This window comes from Oncorhynchus gorbuscha, linkage group LG24, assembly GCF_021184085.1.
Source record: "Oncorhynchus gorbuscha isolate QuinsamMale2020 ecotype Even-year linkage group LG24, OgorEven_v1.0, whole genome shotgun sequence".
Taxonomy (NCBI): domain Eukaryota; kingdom Metazoa; phylum Chordata; class Actinopteri; order Salmoniformes; family Salmonidae; genus Oncorhynchus; species Oncorhynchus gorbuscha.
The window spans coordinates 19,892,824-19,920,801 of record NC_060196.1 but is presented as its reverse complement, the minus strand read 5'-3'; the positions used below and the strand labels follow the sequence as shown (position 1 = coordinate 19,920,801).

Genomic DNA, 27,978 nt, shown 5'->3' with positions numbered 1-27,978 from the left:
AATTACAGCTGTGAGTCTTTCTATGTGAGTTTCCACACCTGGATTGTGCAACATGTTCCCATTATTCTTTTTAAAAGTATTCAAGCTCTGTCAAATTGGTTGTTAATCATTGCTAGACAACCATTTTGAGGTCTTGCCAAAGATTTTGACGTAGATTTAAGTCAAAACTGTAACTCGGCCAGTCTGGAACATTCACTGTCTTCTTGGTAAGCAACTCCAGTGTAGTTTTGGCTTTATGTTTTAGGTTATTGTCATCTGCCAGTGTCTGGTGGGAAGCAGAACGAACCTTTGCTTAGTTCAGTTACGTTTCTTTTTTATCCTGAAAAACTCCCCAGTCCTTAAAGCAAGCATACCCATACCACGATGCAGCCACCACTATGCTTGAAAAGATGGAAAGGGGTACTTAGTAATATGTTGTATTGGATTTGCCCCAAACATAACACTTTGTATTCAGGACCTAAAGTGAACTGCTTTGCCACATTTTTTAAAGTATTACTTTAAGTGGAATATTTTTATTTTGTACAGGCTTCCTTCTTTTCACTCTGTCAATTAGGTTAGTATTGTGGAGTAACTACAATGTTGTTTATCCATGTTATCCTATCACAGCCATTCAACCTTGTAACTGTTTTAAAGTCACCATTGGCATCATGGTAAAAATCCCTGACCGGTTTCCTTCCTCTCCGGCAACAGAGTTAGGAAGGAAGCCTGTATCTTTGTAGTGACTGAGTGTATTGATACACCATCCAAAGTGTAATTAATAACTTCACCATGCTCAAAGGGATATTGAATGTCAGATTTTTTTTTACCCATCTACCAATAGGTGCCCTTCTTGGCGAGGTATTGGGGAAACTCCATGATCTATGTTTCCAATTCACTGCTCGACTGAGGGACCTTACAGAAAATTGTATGTGTGGTGTACAGAGAGGATGTAGTCATTAAAAAAGTCATTTTAAACACTGTTATTGCACACAGAGTGAGCCCATGCAATTGGAAAAAAAGAAATAGTAAACATTTCTAAAAACATTATTCCACTTTGACATTATTGGGAATTGTGTGTGACACAAAACCTCAATTTAACCAATTTCAAATGCAGGCTGTAACACAACAAAAATGTTGGAAAAGTCAATAGTTTCTGAAGGCACTGTAAGTAGTGTGAATGTACTGTTCAGAAAAATGTGCTACTTTGTGTCAGAATTAAATTAGACTACATTCTAGTATTCAACAATTCATCAGGATAATGTGTAACGAATTTCCTTTTGAAGGACAAGAAACATTATCAACCAATTTTCAACTGTTATAGTATGCACTGCTATTGGTTGGTGAATAAAATCATTTAGCTGGCCTGCCAAGTGCACAACACATTGCCCAACAGCAATGACAAACCCTTAAGAAGGAAATTCAGTTTACATACCATAGTATATGAACCATTTCATAAAAACCAACAACACAAGAAATGATATGTCAAAAAAAATAAAAAATACATTGTCTTCTCTGGTTTGACATTTTGAAAGGTATCATGTTTGACGTTTGATTCCAAATGTTTGCATGATGAAGGTGAAATACTATAAGTCAATTTAATACACTCTTTTGTAACAGGTGAACATTTTTTAAATGTTATAGATCCATGGCCCAGTGGGTTGTACTGTGACTATACTTTCTTCTACAGTGGAATCAACTCACAGGGTACTTTTCTTATACAGTATGTTGTCACGGATGGAAAACTCAAATATATTTTTTTACACAATTCAGGTTCATAGACTGACCAGCAGCTCCACATACCTTGTATGTATGTTCAAATTTGTAAAACAAGAAAAACAGCAACCTACAATATGCATATTCAAATATGAAGAAAGCAACATTGCACTAAGCTTGAGCGTCTATTGTTGCACTGCATAATTGTTCACAAGGAAAGAACAAGATTAGTGTTTTTAATTTGATTTCAAATCATAACCTGAAATGACTGAATTGAAATTTGAATTCAACCCAACCCTGGTCCTGATTGAATATGAATATAAGCATTATTTACAATTGGCATTCAGAATTATTCTAAAAGTATTCAGAATGGGCATGAATTGGCAGTATCCATTATTTTTTAAATAATTGCCATTTAAGAAAAGGATCAAAGGGAAAGACAATTCCTTTCCTCTTTCTGTTTACAAGTAGGCAACCACCCAAAACATTGTGAAAGCTGAAATAAAAAATACTCATGTATGAATGAATGATTGACTGATGCATTTCTAATTTATCTGAGCTCTCTGTATTCTACTTCTATGCCCTCTTTCTATCGCTGAAGTAGCACGCCAGCCTGTTGTCTGTTCACATAATGCATAATGCCTCACAATTACTAAACACCTACAGTGCACACAGGCACCATATCATTGTCCTCTTACACATGAGTGTAAAAGTTAGCCAAAACCTATAGAGGAAGTTATCCCCTAAAATGTCTCAACTATAGCTGGCTCCCCTAAGCCTAAAGCTACTTGGGAAATGTTTGCCCCAAATACACTATATAGCCAACCTCTGACCCTGAACAACCACTAAATATGTGGCAGGTCCCAGGGCTCCAGCTTTTCTCGGCAACACAGTGTGTTTCTCTTAAGTCTATCCTCATATTATTTGCATACAAAGAGAGTGCCATACGAATGTCAAATAAAAGCACATCAAATCACACAATGCAATAACTGTGTGGCCATTACCTGCAAAATTAGGAAACAATGGGTGCAGCTAGTTCAGAGAGAGAGAGAAAAAATAATTCTACTTCTACAGGTCACCTAACAGCCAAGAGAAAAAGGAAACGCGTCAGTTCAGAGAATTAAAAAAATCCCTTGTTAAAAATCCTTCGTGGGTTGGATTTTGAATTTATATGATGCATTAAATTGGAATTGACCCACGTGCAAATGCAAATGTTTTCCAATGTATGGTGTAATAGGGTCTACTGATGTCTATTGTCTACTGATTATGTCTACTGATTAAATATTTTTGTTGGGGCAATCACACCCGCGCACGCGCACACACACACGCGCGTGTGACTTTTATGGGCCTTCCATTTAAATCGAAATCTTTACTTATTCTCCCATGAATTATAGCAGCTTGTATGCTACTGTATGATGAATGATACTGTTTGCTGCGATATATTTTTTCAACAATAACTGCGAGAAACAAAACACATCTTGTTCTGAATTCCTGCTTCACAGGAAGGAAAACATGCTGAATTCAATGTTTGTGGACCCAATAAAGTGTCTAAAATGTTGAATCTTAATAGGAAAACAGTCATTATTTCCTTTTGAATCACAATATTGCAGTGCCTGAATCCAAATGCTTTTGAACACAAGGGATGGTCTGTAATCCAAATACAGATCTGAAAGCAGTCTTACAAAGCAATTAGCTACCTTACAAACAAGTAGTAGGCATAGCTTTACAGATACAGACATGCTGCAATGACCACCGGCAGGATAGAGTTGGATGGGGCGGTGATGGTGGCAGGTGGTTGGGCTTGGAAACATGGTGGGTTCAGGTGGAATTTGGTGGACTGGGTGCGAAGAAGGGTGTGAGAAGATTACCATGAAATATCTACTTATCACTGGACAGGCTCCCCAAGAAGCACTCCTGTGTAGAAAAACAACAAAGGATTGTGGTCAGGACACATGTTATAAAACGTAATCAGGGTAAGGGTCAATTTGAAAAGGCTTGAATTTGTTTTTGTTTTCTTGGCAAACCTCACACACAATATTTTGACCACATCCACTTTTGCAACAACGGTTCAGTGAATTTAACACTCACATGAACTATTATACCTGTGTGATACTAATTAGTCAAGAAATTGTATTCAGAGGCTAATTCAGTGGCCTTGTGATAAGAGTGTCCTCCCTGACATTGGTTTGGGGTTCAATCCCCAGTGCCATAGCAAAGAAAAGAAAATGGGACCCCATGCTTGGCACTTGACATTAAGGAGATGAATTTGGAGTAAGGCCCGGTGATATACTGGCATTCTGTCCAGATGTACTTACATCAAGCTACCTCACACTACAGAAACGGGAGATGGGCTGTTCTGGCTGGGACAAGGTTTTTTAAGGTTATTTCATTGTATTGACTCAAGTATTGACAAAGTGACAGGACACCATTATGTTAGCTTTAGGGACATCTTTATGAAGATAAAACCAGATATTTTACACAGAGCATTGTGCGTGCTGTAGTACAGTGGTTCCCAACCAGGGGTACTAGGACCTATCTACAAGGGGTACTTGAGAAGACTCATGAGACCATAGGCCTACAGGTAAAATGCACATGAGGGGGTACTTCTAGGGTACTCCAGGCAGAGCAACCGAAAAAGTACTCCAGGTACAGTAACCAAAAAAGGTTGGATCCACTGCTGTAGTGGATTATGCCACAACAATAACATTGTACTAGCATGCTGTTATTTAAGTGATAAAGCCCTCGAAGCCGGTGTTTGGAGGACATATTGGCATGGGTGTTGTCAGGCCTGAGACAAAGTATTATCATTTTTATACAATGGGTTACCAACATGTTCAAATAATGATTTACATATTTTCATTTAAAAGTGATTTTGGTTCATTTATTCATGCTAAACTCAGCAAAAAAAGAAACATCCTCTCACTGTCAACTACGTTTATTTTCCCTTGTGCAAACTTTTAACATGTAAATATTCGTATGAACATAACAAGATTCAACATTTAAGACATAAACTGAACAATTTCCACAGACATGTGACCAACAGAAATTGAATGTTGTGTCTCTGAACAAAGGGGGCTGAGATCTGGGCTCTTCACTGGCCATGGCAGAACACTGACATTCCTGTCTTGCTGGAAATCACGCACAGAAAGAGAAGTATGGCTGGTGGCATTGTCATGTTGGAGAGTCATGTCAAGATGAGCCTGCAGGAAGGGTACCACATGAGGGAGGAGCATGTCTTCCCTGTAACGCACAGTGTTGAGATTGCCTGCAATGACAACAAGCTCAGTCCGATGATGCTGTGACACACAGCCCCAGACCATGACGGACCCTCCACCTCCAAATTGATCCCGCTCCAGAGTACAGGCCTCGGTGTAACGCTCATTCCTTCAATGATAAACGCGAATCCGACCATCACCCCTGGTGAGACAAAACCGCGACTCGTCAGTGAAAAGCACTTTTTGCTGTCTGGGTTTGTGCCCATAGGCAACATTGTTGCCGGTGATTTCTGATGTAAACCTGCCTATACAACAGGCTTACAAGCCCTCAGTCCAGGTTCTCATAGCTTATTGCTGACGGTCTGAGCACTGATGGAGGGATTGTGCGTTCCTGGTGCAACTACGATAGTTGTTATTGCCATCCTGTACCTGTCCCACAGGTGTGATGTTCAGATGTACCGATAATTGACGATGCAATTACAAAGCAACTACTCATTTAACGTATAATATAAAACAACATTATTACTTGAGTAATTACAGCGTTATTACATAAGTCTAACATTTCATATAAAGTGTTACCCTTTTGACATGGTCAAAATTGGTGTGAGGTTTTGTATGGTGTTATTATACAGGAATAAGAGCAACTTAATGTAAAGTGTGACCATTAAAAGATACGTAGTAAAAGTATATTATCCCTTTATGTAAGAGCTGGAGGTCAGCATCACTCCACCTCCCCTTTTTGGAGAGAGGGGCGACCTATAAAAAGTTTAACCTGCTGCAGCTTCGCTCACCCACCTATTCCACCCCTCCCTCCAGCATTTGATCTCTCCCAGCAGCTGCCCTCCTCCTGCCTCAGCACAACAAATACTTTACATTGCCTGACCTTTTCTCTCCCGTCGCTATCCCAGCCGTGCCCAATGCTACAACTCAACCCCATCTGACTCCCCTCACGCAATTGTCTCAATACACCGACGTGTGTGTGTGTGTGTGTGTGTGTGTGTGTGTGTGTGTGTGTGTGTGTGTGTGTGTGTGTGTGTGTGTGTGTGTGTGTGTGTGTGTGTGTGTGTGTGTGTGTGTGTGTGTGAGAAAGAGAAGATGAGGACAGAAGGGGTAGGAGAGGGTGCATAGAGGTGAAGAATTATGAATTGATTTTGAGTTTCAATATATCCACAAATGTCAATACACAAAGGACAGTGCCAATGGAAATCTCCATTCACATATATGATCAATTTAATATTGAGGTACCCAAATTACATAAATTTGTAATTAAGTTAAATGTAGACATAAAATTGTGTGAAATAAATATTCAACATTTAAACTGTATTTTGTCACAATAACCAGGTTTCCATCCAACGTTTTTATGCCCGTAAAGTACATGCCGGACAAAAAATGTCATGACAGGCCTGATGGAAACAGCAAATTTGTCATAAACTTTCCAAATGTCGACAAAACAAAATACGATAGACAAGGTGGGATTTTTTTGTGTCTGTAAAATTTACAATGCAATAAATGACAGTGAAAAAGCTCTTATATGCAAATATTTATATAATAACCATCATATCGAAGTAAACTTGGAGTTACGCGATGACTTGTTGTGTGGTCCTCCCACTACGACTTCGGAAAACATTCAGTTTATTAGGCCACAGATTAAATAAATGATGATGAACTTCACAGGGTGGTGAAAGTGCAAGGTGGTGAGCTTTATGCTCCTTTCCAATAAATATCCAGGGTCTTATTCTGGTAACATGATGATCGATGCTTGGCTGCCATTTGACAAATTAAAATAATCTTGCTCTTTTGACCATAATAATCTCATCATATACCCACACTGTATCTGCAAGCTGTTGGCTAGAGTGCACATGCCAAACCAGAGTGGGCACATTCCCTTGAATGTGAAAATTAGATGGAAACCCATTTAACTTGTATTTTTTATTTGGTACATGAGGATTTAAGTGCTAAAGTCATTTTTATGTGCACTACGTCATCATGCACATACTTTTATCTGCAACAAGTCAATTTGATGTAAACACATCTCTGGTGGGAAAATGGGCATATTTTATTTATGCAGATTTTAGAATATTCGCATGAAAATCTGTCAGCCAATTGGATGGAAACTTAGCTAGTGTGGTATTGTATAGCCTATATTGTAGATTACATGTCACTAAACATTTCTACACCTGTTGGATTCGGCGCATGTGACATATACAATTTGATTTGATTTGATTACTGGCCTACTATTAACATTATTCCAACGTACTGTACTTAAGGATAACACTTTTTTGTGAGTCCCTATAAAATGATTGGGATAGATAATAGCAGCAAATGATGAGTGTAAAAGTGGGTGAGTGTGTGCGCGTCTGTGTGTAATGTGTATGTATGTGTGTGTGTGTGTTATGTATGTGTGCATAGTGTATGTGAATGTGTGTGGGCTTTGTGTGGGAGTGTCAAAGTAGTGAGTGTGTGTAGGGTCAGTGCAAGATACAGTCAGTGGAAATAGTTTTGGTACCATTCATTGACTATTTAGAAATCTGGCTATTCAAATTGCCAGATTTAAGATTATATTTGTTATGCTGGTGAATGAGGACCCAAAAGCGACTTTAACAGAAACAGAGTCTTTATTCCAGTCTTAAACAAAAACGATAATCCTGGATATTATCTTAGGTAAATACAAAACAGGAAAACTGGAATCCACTCGTCAGTAGAGAGAAACGACTGGAGACGCGACCACAGACTGCAGGTCGCTTCGGGAAGGCACAGGCCGTAGCTGACATAGACACCTGCTCACACGCAGCATCTGAAGAAGGCAAAAACACGACAGGGCGGAACAAGGACACAGAACAGCAAACATCAAACAAGGATCCGACAAGGACAGAAGCGGAAAACAGAGGGAGAAATAGGGACTCTAATCAGAGGGCAAAATAGGGGACAGGTGTGAAAGAGTAAATGAGGTAGTTAGGAGAATGAGGAACAGCTGGGAGCAGGAACGGAACGATAGAGAGAGCGAGAGAGGGAGAGAGGGAGGGGGAGAGAGAGGGATAGAAAGAGGGAAAGAACCTAATAAGACCAGCAGAGGGAAACGAATAGAAGGGGAAGCACAGGGACAAGACATGACAATCAATGACAAAACATGACAGTACCCCCCCACTCACCGAGCGCCTCCTGGCGCACTCGAGGAGGAACCCTGGCGGCAACGGAGGAAATCATTGATCAACAAACGGTCCAGCACGTCCCGAGAAAGAACCCAACTCCTCTCCTCAGGACCGTAACGGGAGACGATGAAGAGGGAATCTAGGGCTATTACTCTTATAAAAATGAGACACGGGTAGAGAACTGTAAGCGTTAGAGCAATCAGGACCAAACAGGCCAGGAGAGTAACAACTAGGGACAGACTGAGACACAGCAAGGCTAAGACCAGGAACAGGAGAGAGGCGGTGGCTGTGGACAGACTGAGACACAGCAAGTGCAGGAGCAGGACCAGGAGAGATGCGGTGGGAGGGGACAGACTGAGACACAGCAAGGGCAGAAGAGATGCGGTGGCTGGGGACAGACTGAGACCCAGCAAGGCCAGGAGCAGAAGCAGAAAAAAAGTTACCGGACTTATTCTGCGCGCAGTCCGAACAAGCAGCCACGAAACGGCGCGTGTCACGCTCCTGAGTAGGCCACCAAAACCGCTGGTGAATAGAAGCAAGCGTACCCCGAACGCCGGGGTGGCCAGCTAACTTGGCAGAGTGAGCCCACTGAAGAACAGCCAGACGAGTAGAGACAGGAACGAAAAGAAGGTTACTAGGACAAGCGCGCGGCGACGGAGTGTGAGTGAGTGCTTGCTTGACCTGTCTCTCAATTCCCCAGACATTCAACCCGACAACACGCCCCTCAGGGAGAATCCCCTCGGGGTCGGTAGACGCTACAAAAGAACTGAAGAGATGGGATAAAGCATCAGGCTTGGTGTTCTTAGTACCCGGGCGATAAGAAATCACGAACTCGAAACGAGCGAAAAACAACGCCCAACGAGCTTGACGCGCATTGAGTCGTTTGGCAGAACGGATGTACTCAAGGTTCTTTTGGTCAGTCCAAACGACAAAAGGAACGGTCGCCCCCTCCAACCACTGTCGCCATTCGCCTAGGGCTAAACGGATGGCGAGCAGTTCGCGGTTAGCCACATCATAGTTACGTTCCGACGGCGACAGGCGATGAGAAAAATACGCGCAAGGTTGGACCCCATCGTCAGTATGGGAGCGCTGGGACAGAATGGCTCCCACGCCCACCCCGACGCGTCTACCTCGACAATGAACTGTTTAGTGACGTCAGGTGCAACAAGGATAGGAGCGGATGCAAACGCTTCTTGAGGAGATCAGTACAACAATCATACGACCGGTGAGGAGGAAGGGAGGTGGCTCTAGACCGACTGAAGACCGTGCGCAGATCATGATATTCCTCCGGCCCTCCTGTCAAATCACCAGGTTCCTCCTGTGAAGAGGGAGCAGAAGAAACAGGAGGAATAGCAGACATTAAACATTTCACATGACAAGAAACGTTCCAGGAAAGGATAGAATTACTAGACCAATCAAAAGAAGGATTATGACACACTAGCCAGGGATGACCCAAAACAACAGGTGTAAAAGGTGAACAAAAAATCAAAAAAGAAATGGTCTCACTATGGTTACCAGATACTGTGAGGGTTAAAGGTAGTGTTTCACATAATATACTGGGGAGAGGACTACCATCCAAGGCGAACATGACCGTGGGCTCCCCTAACTGTCTGAGAGGAATGTCATGTTCCCGAGCCCAGGCTTCGTCCATAAAACAGCCCTCCGCCCCAGAGTCTATTAATGCACTGCAGGAAGCTGCCGATCCGGTCCAGCGTAGATGGACCGGCAAGGTAGTACAGGTACTTGACGGAGAGGACAGAGTAGTAGCGCTTATCAGTCACCCTCCGCTTACTGATGAGCTCTGGCCTTTTACTGGACATGAAATGACAAAATGACCAGCGGAACCGCAATAGAGACAGAGGCGGTTGGTGATTCTCCGTTCCCTCTCCTTAGTCGAGATGCGAATACCCCCCAGCTGCATGGGCTCAACACCTGAGTCAGTGGGGAAAGATGGTAGTGTCGGGGAGAGGGGGGACACAGTTAACGCGAGCTCTCTTCCATGAGCTCGGTGACGAAGATCTACCCGTCGTTCAATGCGAATAGCGAGTTCAATCAAAGAATCCACGCTGGATGGAACCTCCCGGGAGAGAATCTCATCCTTAACCTTAGCGTGGAGTCCCTCCAGAAAACGAGCGAGCAACGCCTGCTCGTTCCAGTTACTGGAGGCAGCAAGAGTGCGAAACTCTATAGAGTAATCCGTTATGGATCGATTACCTTGACATAGGGAAGACAGGGACCAGGAAGCTTCTTTCCCAAAAACAGAACGATCAAAAACCCGTATCATCTCCTCTTTAAAGTTCTGATACTCGTTAGTACACTCAGCCCTTGCCTCCCAGATAGCTGTGCCCCACTCCCGAGCCCGTCCAGTAAGGAGTGATATGACGTAGGCGATCCGAGCAATACCCCTGGAGTAGGTGTGGGGCTGGAGAGAGAACACTATATCACACTGGGTAAGGAACGAGCGACATTCAGTAGGCTCCCCAGAGTAGCACGGTGGGTTATTAATTCTGGGCTCCGGAGACCCGGAAGCCCAGGAGGTAACCGGTGGATGGAGGCGGAGATTGTGAATCTCCTCCGAGAGGCCGGAGACTTGGGCGGCCAGGGTCTCAACGGCATGTCGAGCAGCAGACAATTCCTGTTCGTGTCTTCCTAGCATCGCTCCCTGGAACTCGACAGCAGAGTAGAGAGAATCCGTAGTCGCTGGGTCCATACTTGGTCGGATCCTTCTGTTATGCTGGTGAATGAGGACCCAAAAGCGACTTTAACAGAAACAGAGTCTTTATTCCAGTCTTAAACAAAAACGATAATCCTGGATATTATCTTAGGTAAATACAAAACAGGAAAACTGGAATCCACTCGTCAGTAGAGAGAAACGACTGGAGACGCGACCACAGACTGCAGGTCGCTTCGGGAAGGCACAGGCCGTAGCTGACATAGACACCTGCTCACACGCAGCATCTGAAGAAGGCAAAAACACGACAGGGCGGAACAAGGACACAGAACAGCAAACATCAAACAAGGATCCGACAAGGACAGAAGCGGAAAACAGAGGGAGAAATAGGGACTCTAATCAGAGGGCAAAATAGGGGACAGGTGTGAAAGAGTAAATGAGGTAGTTAGGAGAATGAGGAACAGCTGGGAGCAGGAACGGAACGATAGAGAGAGAGAGAGCGAGAGAGGGAGAGAGGGAGGGGGAGAGAGAGGGATAGAAAGAGGGAAAGAACCTAATAAGACCAGCAGAGGGAAACGAATAGAAGGGGAAGCACAGGGACAAGACATGACAATCAATGACAAAACATGACAATATTGTCCCACCAGTCAATATAATCTTAAACATTACGATTTCTAAAATAGAAAACTGATTCCACATCACCACTCCTACTCTAAGACGCTTTGTGAATACTTTACTTCGAAAGTATAGGGTAAATTGAAAACACAGAAATACATTTTTCTTTCTTTAGAATTCACTAAAACAAGCACCATCAAGTAGGCCTACCAATTGTGTATAATTATTTAAAGTACCAGAAATTATTGTTACTGTCACGCCTTGGTCTTAGTATTTTGTGTTTTCTTTATTTATTTGGTCAGGCCAGGGTGTGACATGGGTTATTGTGGTGTGTTTTTTGTCTTGGGGTTTTGTGGGGTGACTAATTAGTCTATGGCTGCCTGAGGCGGTTCTCAATCAGAGTCAGGTGATTTATCGTTGTCTCTGATTGGGAACCATATTTAGGCAGCCATATTCTGTGAGTGTTTTCGTGGGTTCCTGTCTCTGTGTAGTTGTTCACCAGACAGGCTGTATAGGTTTTCTCGTTCCGTTTGTTGTTTTGTAATATTATAAGTTATTTAATGTATCGTTCAGTTTCATTAAAGAACATGAGTAACCACCACGCTGCATTTTGGTCCGCTTCTCCTTCAACAAAGGAACGCCGTTACAGTTACCAGATCATTTTCTAGCAAACACCAGGTAACTAGTGGAAATACTGGCGTAAAGTGTAACTCAAAGCAAGTGATTGATTCCTTAGAAACACTGATAAACTATAATACCACATAACTCATTAGGAAATGTACGCCTTCCCTACGCACTTCTCAGTAGTTGATATTCAGACTTACTTTATGTAAGTGTGTAATGGGCTTTGCAGGCGTGGTTCCCCTGCTGAATAAATGTAATTCAACCACTGAAAACTCTCCCACTTGCTGGCCAACTGTAAGGGCCAGCAAGTAGTCGTTGGTGGAAGAACTGAACACTTCAAAAATACAAAACAACAATGTGACAACAGTTCTATCTGGTGCAGACACACAAAGACTGAAAATAACCACCCACAAAACACAAAGGAAAACAGGCTACCTAAATATGGTTCTCAATCAGGGTCAACGATAGACAGCTGCCTCTGATTGAGAACCATATCAGGCCAAACACAGAAATAGAAAATATAGAAAAACTAACATAGACTGCCCACCCCAACTCACGCTCTGACCATACTAAATAAAGACAAAACAAAGGAATAAAGGTCAGAACGTGACACCAACAGATTTTCTCCTGGAGTTTTCATTCAATAGGGTTTTCAGTACATTTATCTAAAGCCATCCCTTTAAGTTTGGTGTACGTTTAATCAGAATCTTCTCCACAGACAATAAATGTAGTAAACGCTTTCAGAATATTAGGGATCGATGAAAGAAAGTCACGTAGCCCTAAATACACGCATATTTGTCTACTTTTCAGCACCAATTGGTAGATTTAAAAATACTTTGGTCTTGTATGTTATCTATTTATTGTCAGGAAAGTATTCATGAATAAAAAAAAATAAAACAGGTTTGGAGAGACTTTACGCACTAAATATATTGGTGAGTCAAAATTACAGTGGTTTGATTCAAAGTATACAATGGGGGTTGAACAGTAGTGCAATAAATCTACCCTAATAATACCCACTAATCATGGAACTGTGGTGACAACATTCTAGTTGTCATGAACTCAGCGCCAGGCAAACAAGTTTAAACTGCTACATATGTAGGCTACATGTTCCAAATTACTGCAGAACTTGTAATACATTAGCCTAATATGAGCAACTATTGCTAGCGATCCTCAGGAACAACCACACAAATGTGACAGAGGAAAGAAAGGTCATCTAAGTATGTAATGGAATGATGCAAAATTTAAGGAAATGAACACTAAACTGACAGTTATAAATGTACAGTATGTGGGTATAACTGATGGTGGCTACCGAAAATGGCTAATTGTTTAACATGATACCAATTTTTGTTATTCATTGAAAAGTCGAGGCATATAATTAAAACATACTAGAAATCACAAATCAACTCCGTAGGTTTTCCCCTTTAATGTTATTTGCGCATGGCTACAGAAGCCTATAACTTAGGGCTCCAATTTTCATCCTTGCGATTAATAAGGCCAGCATTTCATCAACTTCATTGTGGAAAAGTTGATAAGTGACCCGATTCAGGAAACTAAGCGTATGTTACGACTTCACAGAAAGAGCTGTTTGAATTTAAAATATATATTTTTTAATTGAAATGCACTTTTGGCAGAAATGCCTTCTTGAACATGTGAACATTAATGTGCCTTAATAAAAAACTTGTATGCCATCTGTAAATATGAAAACAATTGCTAAATTACGAGCCTTGATGGTTAAGCCATGGAAAAAGGTAGCAACCTTCCCACTAGCCATTATTGGCTGAGATAATGAGTGGGCTGGACATGCCGAGAGAGGAGTTCGGATTGGTCTGCCATATTGAAGGCGTCTGTCTATTTGAGCTCGTCAGTCTGCGTTGGTAATCCTGTCGAACACTGCTTTTTAAAAAATGTATTGTGTAGTGGAGCTGCATAAGTGTTGCTCTCCATTTTCTGGAGGATCAAGTTTTGAAATCAGTGGAATTAGAGTATGATAGCTAAAGAGGTGGAGAAAACACCTGGATTACATCTTTAAAACTAAGGGCAACCGTGGTATGACATTCCTAACAGGGAGACGCGTCCATGATGTATGTTGATGTATACAGGTAAGATAGTCTAGCATTAGCTAGCTACATTTTCAGATATTACACATTTCTAATGTTGACAGAAAGTGGTTTCATTTCAATCTAGGCTTGCTCCCTAGCTGACGTTATTATTTGCATCACATAGCCATTTTCTTATTTCTAGTTGGAGCCTAATGTTAGCTAGCTAACACTGGACCTGGTTGGTTAGCTCCCAGCACTGTGGCATTATTGCCACTTTGTTCATTGTTGCTAACGCTATCTGGCTAGCACGTTAGCTAACGTTACGTGATGTGGGTGATCTTAAACTTTGTTTACCTAGCTAGGTTAATTATTTACCTAGCTAGATAGTTATATGTCTTACGATAAAATGTACTGTTAGCTAGCTAAACGTTAGCTGACTGGCTCCCTAGCCGACATTATTATTTGTTTCCTAGAGATGTTTGCTTTTCTAGTTAGAGCCTAATGATAGGCATTGTTGGCACTTTGTTCATTGTTGTTTAACTAGCTAACATTAGCTGGCTGGCTCATTAGCTAATGTTATGTGACATGTGTGGTCTTAAACATTGTTTACCTAGCTAGGTTCATTGTTTACCTAGCTAGCTAACTATATGTCTTTAGCTAAAGTGTACTCTTAGCTAGCTAGTTAACGTTAGCTGGCTGGCTCCCTAGCAGACATTATTATTCGTTTCCCAGAGCTGTTTGCTTTTCTAGTTAGAGTCTAATGTTAGGCAGTGTTGGCACTTCTTTGATTGTTGTTTAACTAGCTAACATTAGTTGGCTGGCTCGTTAGCTCACGTTATGTGATGTGTGTACAACACCCGTTGAATACGGCCGGTGTCGGTAAACGTCTGCAAAAAAGGGTAATGGAATTGTTGCCAGTAGAGCTGATTAGGCTGTTTTCATGTTATCAAGAGGTAAACAAATCATCGGCCAGAGCATCAAGTGTGCGATCCGAGATCGAAACAAGATGGGTGGGGCAAAATCTTAAGAGGGTGTGAACGATACTGAATGGATGTAGACAAAGAAGAGCTCTTCGCTAAACATTCAAAGGCCATTTTCTCAAAAAGTGAGTTTACAAGTTGATCAACTTTCAAAGCAGAATTACTTTCCCATTGTTATTCAAATGCAGTATATGATATAGCATTTTGTAGCTCTGAATCTCTACTTTTATCCAATGTAAAAACCACCATTTCACATTTTACTACATAAGACCATATCCAGGTGGTGAGTCACATATGTTGATATTCTTCAGTTAGCTGCCATATGACTGTAATTACAGTGCATGGAGAATGGTGCTATTTCTATCGGGAAAAAATTAAGTAGATTTTATTCCACTTGGAACCAACAGGTTGCTCACCCTTATTCATTGTTTAAATCAGCCAGTGGTCCATGGAATAACGATCAGCTTAGACAGCATGAGGGCTCTGTTAAAGCACAATTGTTCAGGTCACCTTTATGTGACAAGTGTCAAACCCTGAGAATAAACTTGTAACACTGTGCTTCTACACCTGCATTGCTTGCTGTTTTGGGGTTTTAGGCTGGGTTTCTGTACAGCACTCTGAGATATCAGCTGATGTACGAAGGGCTATATAAATTGATTTGATTTGATTTAAACACACACTCGTCTCGTACTATGGAAATAGCCCGCCAGTGTGTAATGCAGAGGAAGGGAACTGTCTATCCCGGACCACAAGTCCAACCAGAGCCCACCCAGAGTCGAATTACCCCCGGGGTGTGTCGTAAAATTAGCAGTGTCTACTAGCGCCATTTGTTACGGGCACAACTCAAACATGCTGGCCGACATGATGTAGTACATCAAATCGTCTGCACAAAACCACATGCCTCTAAACGCTGGGCTGGCCCACATCCAGGGACTCAAACATTGACGACCTCGTACCCGCTATTAGATGTCATGCTGTAAAGGAATTACGGGGCCTATTTCAACTGTACATTTGCTAAGGCTTTAAGGAATGACTCATTACACATTAGAAAGTATGGAACCCTCCATTCCTACAACTACATCAAAACGTTTTTATTTTCAGTCTCTTACTAGAAATGCATTCATTTGAGAGTTCTGAACATGGCATGTGTGTAAATGTAATATTAATCAAAAAGCCCTTTTAATTGAGCTTTATATAATTGCACACAGATTACCATATATTTACTACAAAATGTAATTGTTAGATGGTACTTATACTTACTTATAGCAATAACCTATGAAGCACACATATGTTACTTAGCCTGTTAAACTCTGAGCAGTTATTTTGGGCTCTGTACATTTATTTTGTTGAAAATAGAAAGTGACATATCATTTGAAAGCTACACCCCTTTTCCCTTTTTGGGAATTGAACTCAAATCTTACTGCTGGCAATTTCATAAGAAACCCTCCACTTGTAACAGTTTTCGTCATCTGAAGAAGAGGAATTGGAACAAAGCGCAGCGTGGTAAGTGTTCATGCTTTTTATTGAAACTGAACACTAACAAAAATAACAAAGGGAATAACCGAAACCGAAACCAAAACAGTCCTGTAAGGTGCAAAACACTAAACAGAAAATAACTACCCACAAAAACCATGTGGGAAAAAGCTACCGAAGTATGGTTCCCAATCAGAGACAACGATAGACAGCTGTCCCTGATTGAGAACCATACCTGGCCAAAACAAAGAAATACAAAAACATAGAAAAAAGAACGTAGAATGCCCACCCAAATCACACTCTGACCAAACCAAAATAGAGACATAAAAAGCTCTCTAAGGTCAGGGTGTGACATGCGCGACACCACCACCCCTACCTCTCCCCATAAAGGCCATAAATCATGACCTATATTCGTAGTATGCAATGTCGTTCAAGTCACCAAAACTGCAAACATTTAGTATGCATGGAAAGGGTATACCTTGATGTTCATTGTAAAAGCAATGCATTTCCTTCTCCACCCACATTACCTTGTATGCATTTGTAACAGTATAACTTTCGTCCGTCCCCTCGCCCCTGCCTGGGCTTGAACCCAGCACACATCTGCACACATCAACAACAGTCACCTACGAAGCATCGTTACCCATCGCTCCACAAAAGCCATGGCCGGAACCACTACTTCAAGGTCTCAGAGCGAGTGACGTCACCGATTGAAACGCTATTAGCGTGCACCACCGCTAACGAGCTAGCCATTTCACATCGGTTACACATTCTCCACATGTGCCGTTGATCTATCTCAATTGTTTTACAATAGGGAAAGTGAATTGGAAAATAAGTTAGACATTTCTTCACCTGTCTGTATCTTATTTCAATAAACAATCTCGATACCTTGAAATGCCTCATTGCTAGGTTCAATTTAAGATGTCAGGCTTGAAAATCCATTCAGCCATTTTGGCACAGTGACTCACTGACCAAACCAGACACAACCAGTTTAAAGTGGCCAAGAGACATCATGTGATCACATACAGCTATCTAGTGCAGGGGCTGCCAAAATTTTTCACTCAGGCCCCCCTTCCAGCACAGGGGAACATCCCACTCCCCCCATGCACATGCCACATCTATTTCTATGGGTACAAGCACTGTTCATGACATATTGTAAACTGTTCACACCGATCTGGTTGGCGGAGAGAACATTTTGCAGTTTAAAAATCGAATTTTATGCAATTCTACACATTTTGTCAAGAGGTGTAGAGAAAATGTTGCAGTTTTAAAGCAAATTATAATGTGTATTCATGTGAAATTTGAGTGACTCGAACATTCCAACAAAATCTATGGGCTAAAAAACCTAGCTAAAAAACTTTAGTTGACATGGGCTATTTTGATCTGGACATTTCTGGAAAGTTATAAATAACTATCTAAGGTATGCAATGACTGACATGACAAGTGCATTCTATTGTTACAACATTCAAGAGTAAGTTCCTAAAAAATAAGTTCCTAAAAAAAAACAGCATGGAACCACTGGTCTAGTAGGTAAACTGGGAATCAGACATTCCTATGGGAATTTGTGCATGTTTAGAGAGCCACCATTAGGTTAAAGATCGTACATTTTTTTATAAATAATATATTTTTTAACAGTAACTGGTTAACATATTTCATTTAAAACCCAGACTTTTAAATGTCTTATTGCTCAACATGGGGACAATTGGAGGGGGGGTAAATTTCAGGATTTTTGGCCTGCTGTATCTAGTAGTCACATTGACACTTTTATCAGAATTCCTCAGTTCTTAGCTTTCCAACAATACTAAGCATGTTGGTTGTAGGACATAGTTTAGGAACCAAAATGTACTTTGTGAGGATAGTATACAATATTATACATTGTTTAGAAAATGCCACCAGAGGGCATCAGAGTTTAAGACACCTGGTACCACGTAGACACCTGCTACCAGATAATTAGTTACCAATTTTGTTTACTTATTTGAAGTGATTACCATAACGTACCTATTGTTACCATATAATTTCTTAGTAAATACCAACTAAATACCAATGGAGACAGCAATGTAAAATAAAATACAATTCAGGGGGCTTATAAGAAAAGTGAAAAAAAGTGCCAATTCAATCTGGTCTCATCATTCATTATACTAATTCATAATATCTAAAATTCCTCATTCATCTTAAAGTGTATGGGAGGGCGGGGGAGGCATGTCACTTTTAATACTAATGCAATAATGTTGCATTAATTAAAGGCTTTATGAAAACTGTCGCAAAACCATTTTATTTTTTATTACAATTGAATTTTTTTTTTTAAATACCCCCTGCAATTCGTATATGTTACGAATTCCAATTCGTACAATATGTTATGAATTTGGTGCTTAAGATTTCATTCAATATCTTTAACCACCTTGGTGAGAATTGTACATTTCTTAATTTCTTCACACTAATCTCAAACCAAATCTGAACTATTATTTCTCATAAAGGCTCATAAGGCCAGATTCCAACCCAAGTTAAGTACACATAAATGCACCATAATTTCATTTGTATGCACTTTTCTCTCTATTCTGACCTTGAACTTAAGCATGCCATTCACCTGCTATTCATTCGGGGTGGAGATCTAAGAAATGAAGGTGTGGCGGAGCTGTGTTTACAGATACATCGTATTTTGACCTTGACTTAATTCTCTCATAATTCCTCCACCTTTACGGGCACGGAAACCATGAATAAGGTCGAGTGATCGTGATGGTTCCAAGTGGAAAAAAAATCTACTTTATATTTTCTAATAGAAATAACAGCATTCTCCATGCACTGTAATTTACAACTTGATATAGCTAGGTAAATTAGTAACCCATTTGAATAAGGGAATTGTAAATATAAATTACACTTGTTTGAGATCTATTTTACTTTATAATCGCTGGAGACAAATGTGACACCTGTCATATCAAATCAAATCTTATTTGTCACATACACACATGGTTAGCAGATGTTGTTGCGAGTGTAGCGAAATGCTTGTGCTTCTAGTTCCGACAATGCAGTAATAACCAACAAGTAATCTAACCTGTGGAATTGTTATTCCACAACTACTACCTTATACACACAAGTGTAAAGGGATAAAGAATATGTACATAAAGATATATGAAGGAGTGATGGTACAGAACGGCATAGGCAAGATGCAGTAGAAAGTAACGAGTACATATACATATGAGATGAGTAATGTAGGATATGTAAACATAAAAGTGGCATAGTTTGAAGTTGCTAGTGATACATGTATTACATAAAGATGGCAAGATGCAGTAGATGATATAGAGTACAGTATATACATATACATATGAGATGAGTAATGTAGGGTATGTAAACATTATATTAAGTGGCATTGTTTAAAGTGGCTAGTGATACATTTTTTTTACATCAATTTCCATTATTATAAAGTAGTTATAAAGTAGTTGAGTCAGTATGTTGGCAGCAGCCACTCAATGTTAGTGGTGGCTGTTTAACAGTCTGATGGCCTTGAGATAGAAGCTGTTTTTCAGTCTCTCGGTCCCTGCTTTGATGCACCTGTATATGACAGCAAACTGAAGCATTTCAACATATCAACTTTCTCACAGTAAAGTTTATGAAATGCTGTGCCATTATGCAGAATTGAAATTTTACAGCCTTCTAACCTGCAGGGACGGGCACTCTTGAATGTCTGAATTATAGGCTACCCTGGCTTTCTCTGTTTCCTATTTCTATCACGTTAAATATTTAGCCACTGTCAGTATCGACCGTCAGTAACAGCACATATTCAACTGTCAATTTACTGTTAGTTCCCTTCAGTTGGGAAAGCCTACATTATCATTACATTTACAATTGTTTCATTTAACTTAATTTGCTTCCTCTGTAAACGCCATCACGGCAGGGTGGTTGTTGCTGAGGATCAGTTGATAATGTAAAAAAAGACATGTAGGCTAATTAAAATATTATGGAGCAGAGCACAGACCAAGCCATAACAGTTTGAACCCAACGCCTGGCACAGTACTTGGCCGTGTCATTACACAGTTCCATGGTTAGTGCAGGCAATAGAGGAGGGTATAGCCTACTATTGTACACTATACTCCCTATTATAATTCTATGTACACTAATATTCCAACATTATCATGGGTCGAAGAACTGAATTTGGCCATTTTCAGAATTAAAGCTGCAATATGTAACTTTTTGGGTGATCTGACCAAATTCACATAATATATGTGTAATATATGTGTAATATATCTGTAATTCTCATTGAAAGCAAGTCTAAGAAACATTATATATGTTATATGTGTTCTATTTCTATGCTTCCAGTTCATAAGTTTCATTTTTGCATCTTTTACTTTTGTTTTTTTTACACCAGTTTCATACAGCTGAAGATACTTTTGGTAATGGAAAAAATATTTCACAGCTGTACAATGATTCTCTACACTATACTTGCTTGTTTTGTCACAAACTCAAAGTAGGCGAACTCTTAGAATTTTGCAATCAGAAATGCAACCTGGTCTCAGAGAATTTCATATTATTCTGTATGTAAATCTGAGATACTCCACTTAGTATGATATGTTACGTTTCGTATGGTCTGTATTAATTTTTGGATGTCCATCACCCATCACCAATTTGTGGATGTCCATCACCCATTATGATATGTTACAAATTACAATTCGTATTATATGTTATGAATTGCAAAACGTACAATATGTTACGAATTTGCAAAATAATGATAGGGTTAAGGTTGGGGTTAGGGGAAAAGTTAGCTAAAAGAGTTAAGGTTAGGGTTAGGGGGAGGGCTAGCTAACATGTTAAGGTGCGGCAGCTTATCCTAGTGGTTAGAGCGTTAGACTAGTAGCCGGTAGGTTGCAAGTTCAAACCCCCGAGCTGACAAGGTACAAATCTGTTGTTCTGCCCCTAACTAACCCACTGTTCCTAGGCTGTCATTGAACATTGAAAATAAGAATTTGTTCTCAACTGACTTGCCTAGTTAAATAAAGGTAAAATTGAAGTAGTTGAAAAGTAGATACAAATTACTAAGTAGTTGAACATATGCTAAAATTCTAAAGTTGTCCTTTGGGTTGCTAAACATTCGCTTTATATGCCCACCCATCCACCCTAACCAACAACACTACTTTAGTTTTTGCCTAAACTAACCAACTATCTTATGTAACCATACCAAACGTTACATATCATACTAAATGGAGTAACCCTGATTTACATACAGAATCATATGAAATGCTTTGAGACCAGTTTGGGAAATGGCAGAGCATCTTTAATCAAACCATAGTTTTCTTTATTTTGTGAGTAAAGAATCTCCATACCTGCTTTTTATGATTCATAATTATTTTCCTAAAACGAAATAATATAAAGATCTGAGTATTTTTTATCTACCAATTGGTGCTAAAATGGAGACGATATGCATTTAGCCTATTTAGATGGCTTTCTTTCATTTTTCCCTAATATTCTGAACCCGTCATCTCTATATATTCTATTGAGTGTCGCTAAAATTCGAACTAAAAAGAACACCGTATTTAAAGGTATGACTTAAGATAAATGACCTGAAAACCCTATTGAATGAAAACTCCACGAGAAAATCTGTTGGCGAGCAAGTCGGAGAGTTTTCAGCGGTTGAATTACATTTATTCAGCGCACGCAAGGGAACCACCCCTGTAAAGCCCTTCCAATAAGGCAAGTCTGAATACCAACTACTGAGAAGTGCGTAGGAAAGGCTTAATTTCCAAAGTCGGAATCGGGGCCATACAGAGAGAATACTTAACTGCTCTGGTCAAAAAGTGGAGTTTAAACACTATGACACTAAGACACTATGTAAACATTTCAATGCCATGTTTGGTGGTATTCCAATACAGAGTGGGCTCTTTGCATGTTGTCAATATAATATATCTATACGAGTTATTTAAGGTTTTATTCCAGCCACAGACTGTACAGCTTTGAAGTGGTACAAGCATGAGTGAGAAGGAAACACCCAATGTGACTCACTGTGTATATTCCCTTAGTGGTTACCGGTGCTCCACCACGAAGCTCATGGTCGTCCCATCAAAGGAGGGCGGTGCGATGATTCTTGGGCGTTGCTGCGACGTGATGCTGATGACCGCTGGTTTCCCTTCTGACATCACCGCACTCCCCTGGGTGACAGGCACTGATGCCGGCACTGACTCTCCCGTTGCACTGTAGTAGGGGCTCTCTGCCCCCATCATGTTACCCTCCTGCACCAGGGTGTATTTCCCTTGAGCCGTCTCCCCACTCTCTTCCTCTAATCGGGACACCATGTGGGTTGCAACCTGTGGTGCCATCACCGTCTGGGCAGCAAGTGTGGGTGAGAGGAACCCCGGGTAGATCATGTAGGTGGGTGTGTACATCCCTCCCGGGTTCAGTGCCAGGGGGGATACGGACATGGGGGTCACTGGCTGTGGCGGAGGCATAGGCATGGGCATGTCCACATACTGGCCCATCTCAGGGTGGAAGAGACACTGGGTGACTGGTTCAATCGGCATGTCTACCAGGTAGTATTGTCCGGTGGTGGGATCAAAGAGCATCTTCCTCTGTGTATGCTGGAAGGGGTCTCCCCCCGAAGGGGTGGTGGGCAAGGGGGCAATAGAGGGGGAGAAGCAGAACACCTGCGGCTGGGGCGTTCCTTGCTTGACCACTGGTCGAGAGTGGTGGTAGATGGTGGCGGTAGTGGCGGTGTCCGGGGCCCGCGTCTCTATGACAACAGGGGACCGTTTGAGGGACTGGATAGAATTATGCTTGTGTCTCTTGGTGTCGGTGATGCCAGGTTGACTGGCGGCAGGGCTGCTTGGGAATACCTGCTCTTGAATGGACAGTTTCATTTGACCGACACTCCTGCCTTCTACAGGTATTGTTAAGTAGTTTTCAGAGTCTGGGTTGCCAGATTTGATGGGCTGTGGTGGAGTCTCTGTGGTGGGGCTGCTTTTGAACCTTCCCCTGTCTACAGGGGCTCGTTTTGGGGAGGATATTTTCAATGACAGTGGAGCTTTCGGGGTCTTAGAGCTAATGCTTTTCACCATAGAGGTTGCATGTGATGGAGAACAGGTTTGTGGCCCATTCCAACTATTAGAGCTGCTGCTACTGACAGCTGTCTTCATGCTGTTCGCCAAATGAAACACGCTTTTGTTACTAAACGTCTTACTTTGTTGTGACTGGGTTTTAAAGGTGTCCTCCGTTAATGGGACATGGATTATTCTTAGACAACCTTTCTCTTCTTGAATGTTGCATGTTTCTGGCAACCTGTCTGTGTTTATCGCTGTACTAAGCCTCTCCCTGCCACCTGCTGCACCTAGCTCCTCGGGGCCACCATGCTCCTCTCTAGCAATAAGTGACAGAACATGACTGTCTGTAATAGGCCAGGGAGCCTGGCTCTTGCGCTTCCATTCATTTCTGTCAAAAACATAAAGCTGTTCCATTGTTTTAACGGCAGCCTTTAGTTTCTCTAATGCCACCTGTTTTGGTATTTTCAACTCCGGTTTGCGTTCACCTGCCTCTACCATTTTTTCCTGCTTTTGTTTAGCCTCGGACTGATCTGTGTTTGGCTGTTTTGCGAAGCCAATTGGAGGTCTGCCCGTCGCCCTGTGCAACGACATGGGTTCATTTTTGGCACATTCTGGAGATGGTTTGGGGGATGACCTATCGTTCTCAACTTGTCTCCGCTTTGGAGCCTCGGTTACAAGCACACGCTGTTTAGTACTGCTATTTGTATTTACAGACTGACATTTTATTACAATTGAAGAGGGAGGCGATTTCTTATCGGGTTCTTTCTTAGAACCTTTATTATCTTCTCGTAATGAGGCAGCAGCAGAGGCGGCTGCGCCTTTACTCTCGCTGTTTTCCACTGAGACTAAACGATATGAACTCTTGACCAATTTACGCACGTCTCTAACCTGATGAATTGGCGTCTGAAACTTGCACTTATTGTCCCTTATATCCCTAACCGTAAAGTGTGGCACTCTGTCTGACGCTGGCAGCACCTGACATTTGGAGTCAACTGCTGACTTTATTGGATAACTTATATTAGGGGTTAACAATTTGTCAATATTTAGCGGATTGCATTTGTTTTCTTTTACGCTCCTCAGACGTATTTTTATCTCGGGTGCCTTTGACCCTTTCACGATTCCTGCATTGTTGTCAGGTCTAAACGTTCTCTCCCCGTACCCCCGTTGATCTTTTTGCACACCGACTAAAGTACTGTCTGACACCTTTTCTTTCAATTTATTTTCTTTGGGGAGAAGTTGGGAACTTGGAACAAACAAGTGTGACAATTTAGTTAGCTTGCTACTTACGACTCTGGAGTCTAACGCCCTTTCCCCCGTATAATCTGTTGTAGAGGGTGTCCCATCTAAAATGGTACGAATTTCATGTTTCTCTTGGGGCTCTGGCTCACCATCCCTCCATGATTTGAATGCGCTGTTTTGGCTATGGCTCAGGGATCCTCTTGTGGGCTCGCATGCATTCTTTTGAAAATCTAATCGTGCCTCATGTATAGTCTGAAAGCTTTCTAATGCCTCAGTGAGCTCTTCTTTGGGGTCACAAGAATTAGGTCTAAGGTCCACAGCCCCTTGTTCATCAGAAGAATTGCTTGTGTATCCCGAACCCGATTCTGAGGTTTGACTATGCACGCCTTTCTCTGTATCCCTCTCTCTTACCCCATCTTGATCCTTGCATTGGAAGCATGGGGAGTGCGTGGGATGCGTGTCCCGTATCTCCCCCCTCTCCATCTTGCGCTCCTGTTCAAATTGCATTTTTTTGGATATGACATTTTTTAAGAGACTTGATGCGAAACTTGCCTTCTTATGTGTGCCTTCCATGCTATCACCAGCGTCACTGTGTTGGTAGCTCACTTCATATTCTGGCTCTGCTGGCAAGGTGCCGGGAACTTCATCCATGGAACGTACTCCTGAGGCATTTTCTGAATATTTGGGAGGTTTCCCGCGTTCAGGTGACCCCGCTTCAACATTACAGCGAAAATCCAATGTCTTTGTCAAAGTGATAACCTCACTGCCTGGTTCAAATGGGCCTGTAAACTCTACGTTTTGGGTAGAGGAAGATGCATGTTGTGGATTAGATATTTTTGTATTCAAAGAAAACATATTGGTTTGGGGACCTTTCTTACTGCTTATGGCAATACCATTTATACTCTTATACTCTGCGTTCTTGCTCATTTCAAAAGTTGCAGTTGCACTCTTTTGGGCGATTAGATTTTGCTCTCTGCCCTGTGACATGTTACCATATTTAAGGTCAACGAAAGCTGACCACTTGTTTAAACCAAGCCCATATTCTGACATTGAAGACTCACTTGAAGTGCTCAAATGTATAGCATCGAAATAGGGACATGCTAAACTCCTAAATGATTTTGCGGTTAAATTACGCACTTCTTTATCAGCGTCGTCCAGTTCACTTATTGAACTGGACGCACCGCTGGAATATTCGTTAACATCTTTCCCTCTTAATTTAGTTGCAAAGTGTTGGCGTCCCGGGGCTGGGATAAAATATTGTGATCTATCGCACAAGGCTTCCGCTCTGGCGTCAGTGCTTGTAAAAAAGAAGTGACTCCTGTCTCCCACATGCTTGGTATGATAACAAATGTTTTCATTTTCAATTGTATTGTTATAGTCGTTTATCGCTGTGGATGAGGTCTTGATTGACAGGTGAATTTGCCCCGCCGAATTCCCACTACCATTTTGGTTTTTACAAATGCTTTCATCTGAGCTGGGGCATTTGTCAGAGTCACAAAACTCACTCTCAGTGCTGACAACTGCACAACCAGCAACACTTTGGTGCACATTATTATATTGCGCCTTACTGCTTTTCACTTTCGCCAGGCTCCTACCATCCACGAGGCCTATCAAAGTCCCCTCTGTTGTTTCATCGCTTTCAAAAGAGGCATAATCCACAAATGAATAAACCAGATTATCGTCCTCAATATCCCAACAGCTTCCCCGTCCAAAATCATAATCGACATCATGGTCAAGCTCTGTCAGTTGGATTTCGTGCGTTGTGATGTAGTGCGATTCGTCTATCACGGTATCAGGCGCACAATGGTCCGATAATACTACGCTCTCACAGTCGTCCGATTCGGATTTACTGTTCAAATACATGTCCGTGTATTGTAACTCCTCACATTCGCTGGGGACATTATTATCACGAGGCACAATCTCGCTCTGGAGTTCTGTCATATTGTCATTCTCCAAGTCCACATTGCTGTTCAATTCTGTCAAAGACGTGTCCATGGGGGGATCTTCCGATACAGGCCTATCTGCTGACTTGTCCTTGGATTTTACCTCATAGATTTTATCCACATTGTCATCAATCTCGCGAATCCTGGGGCTCCTCTCTCCGGACGTATCACTGTTGCATTTGAATACCGCCAGTTGGTTTCCGTCACCGGTAAAAGCCACTTTAACCGTTTTTGTGACCTCTGATTTCATATCAATTAAGTTATTCAAATCAACATAATTGTATTCGTCACTTTTTGTTTTAGGGTTGCACTTGTCCTTGTCTTTATTTCTAGGGAGCCGCTTTCTATAAGGTCCGGTGTTGTCTCGGTAAGTGAGAGTTTTCTCAACTGCTTCCATTTGTGCCGTTTCTTACCGCCAGAAAAGCTCTTGTTAGGATGTTATCCTGACACAGGACGGAAAACTCTGCACGAGGGAGAGACTGGAGTGAAGGAGGGAGGGAGAGTGAGAGAGGGGTCAGTCTAGTTGCCCTCTGAATTCCAAGTGCACTCTGTTGAAAATTCCGCTGTCCGTTCTCAGCGCATGGAGCTGTTGCTCTTCACTGCTTCTCTCGATGACTGTTGTCTGTATAACTCTCGAGTAACATTTCGGATGACATATCAACTACATTAGCAGAGGCTGGGGTGAAACCTTCGCCACAGCGTGCGAATTTAGGACTGCATGCTAATCTCCTTGATGCTACTCTCTTTGCTAACGTAGCGGTGAGAGAGAGAGAGAGAGAGAGAGAGAGAGAGAGAGAGAGAGAGAGAGAGAGAGAGAGAGAGAGAGAGAGAGAGAGAGAGAGAGAGAGAGAGAGAGAGAGAGAGAGAGAGAGAGAGAGAGAGAGACGAATGACCATGTGGACCCTTATGGAATGCGCGTGAACATGATCTCCCCTGTACCAAATTACAATGAATTATGCACAGCCACAGAATACCCAAAGTGTTACTGTATTTTCTAATAAATATTTGGTGCGCCCATGCATTGTAATTAGATACTAAAACATAAACATCAAAGCTCTATAGTGTTGCCTTAAACACTTGCATATGTGACAAATAGGCTATAAAAGATGACGGAATGGAAGACGCGCTATTTTTATCAGCCGTGCATGGAGCTAAATCTCAGTGCGGCACAGCACAAGTATTTGCAGACTGCATAGTAGGCCTACTCTTTATGAAAAATATTAGGTCCTAATGAACTCATAATTAAAAAGTAAAAAATATATATATATTTTCGAAATATGTTAAAGTGGTTTAATAACGCTACTGTAGCTTCCTCCTATTTC

The 27,978-nt window shown here is 41.5% G+C and overlaps 1 protein-coding gene across 2 annotated transcripts; it reads right to left on the bottom strand.

The window, feature by feature from the left end:
- On the bottom strand, positions 1–27,380 carry LOC124012161 (uncharacterized protein C4orf54-like). Of its 2 annotated transcripts, none has more exons than XM_046325634.1 (2): positions 22,444–27,380; positions 1–3,606 (listed from the first exon to the last, which is right to left on the bottom strand). In XM_046325634.1, the coding sequence occupies exon 1, from the start codon at positions 27,051–27,053 to the stop codon at positions 22,464–22,466; it is 4,590 nt and encodes a 1,529-aa protein (XP_046181590.1). In that variant the 5' UTR covers positions 27,054–27,380; the 3' UTR covers positions 1–3,606; positions 22,444–22,463. The 2 variants fall into 2 exon arrangements, with proteins under 2 accessions (XP_046181590.1, XP_046181591.1); XM_046325635.1 differs by lacking the exon at positions 1–3,606 and adding an exon at positions 11,223–11,280.
- Between the last annotated feature and the right edge of the window lie 598 nt (positions 27,381–27,978).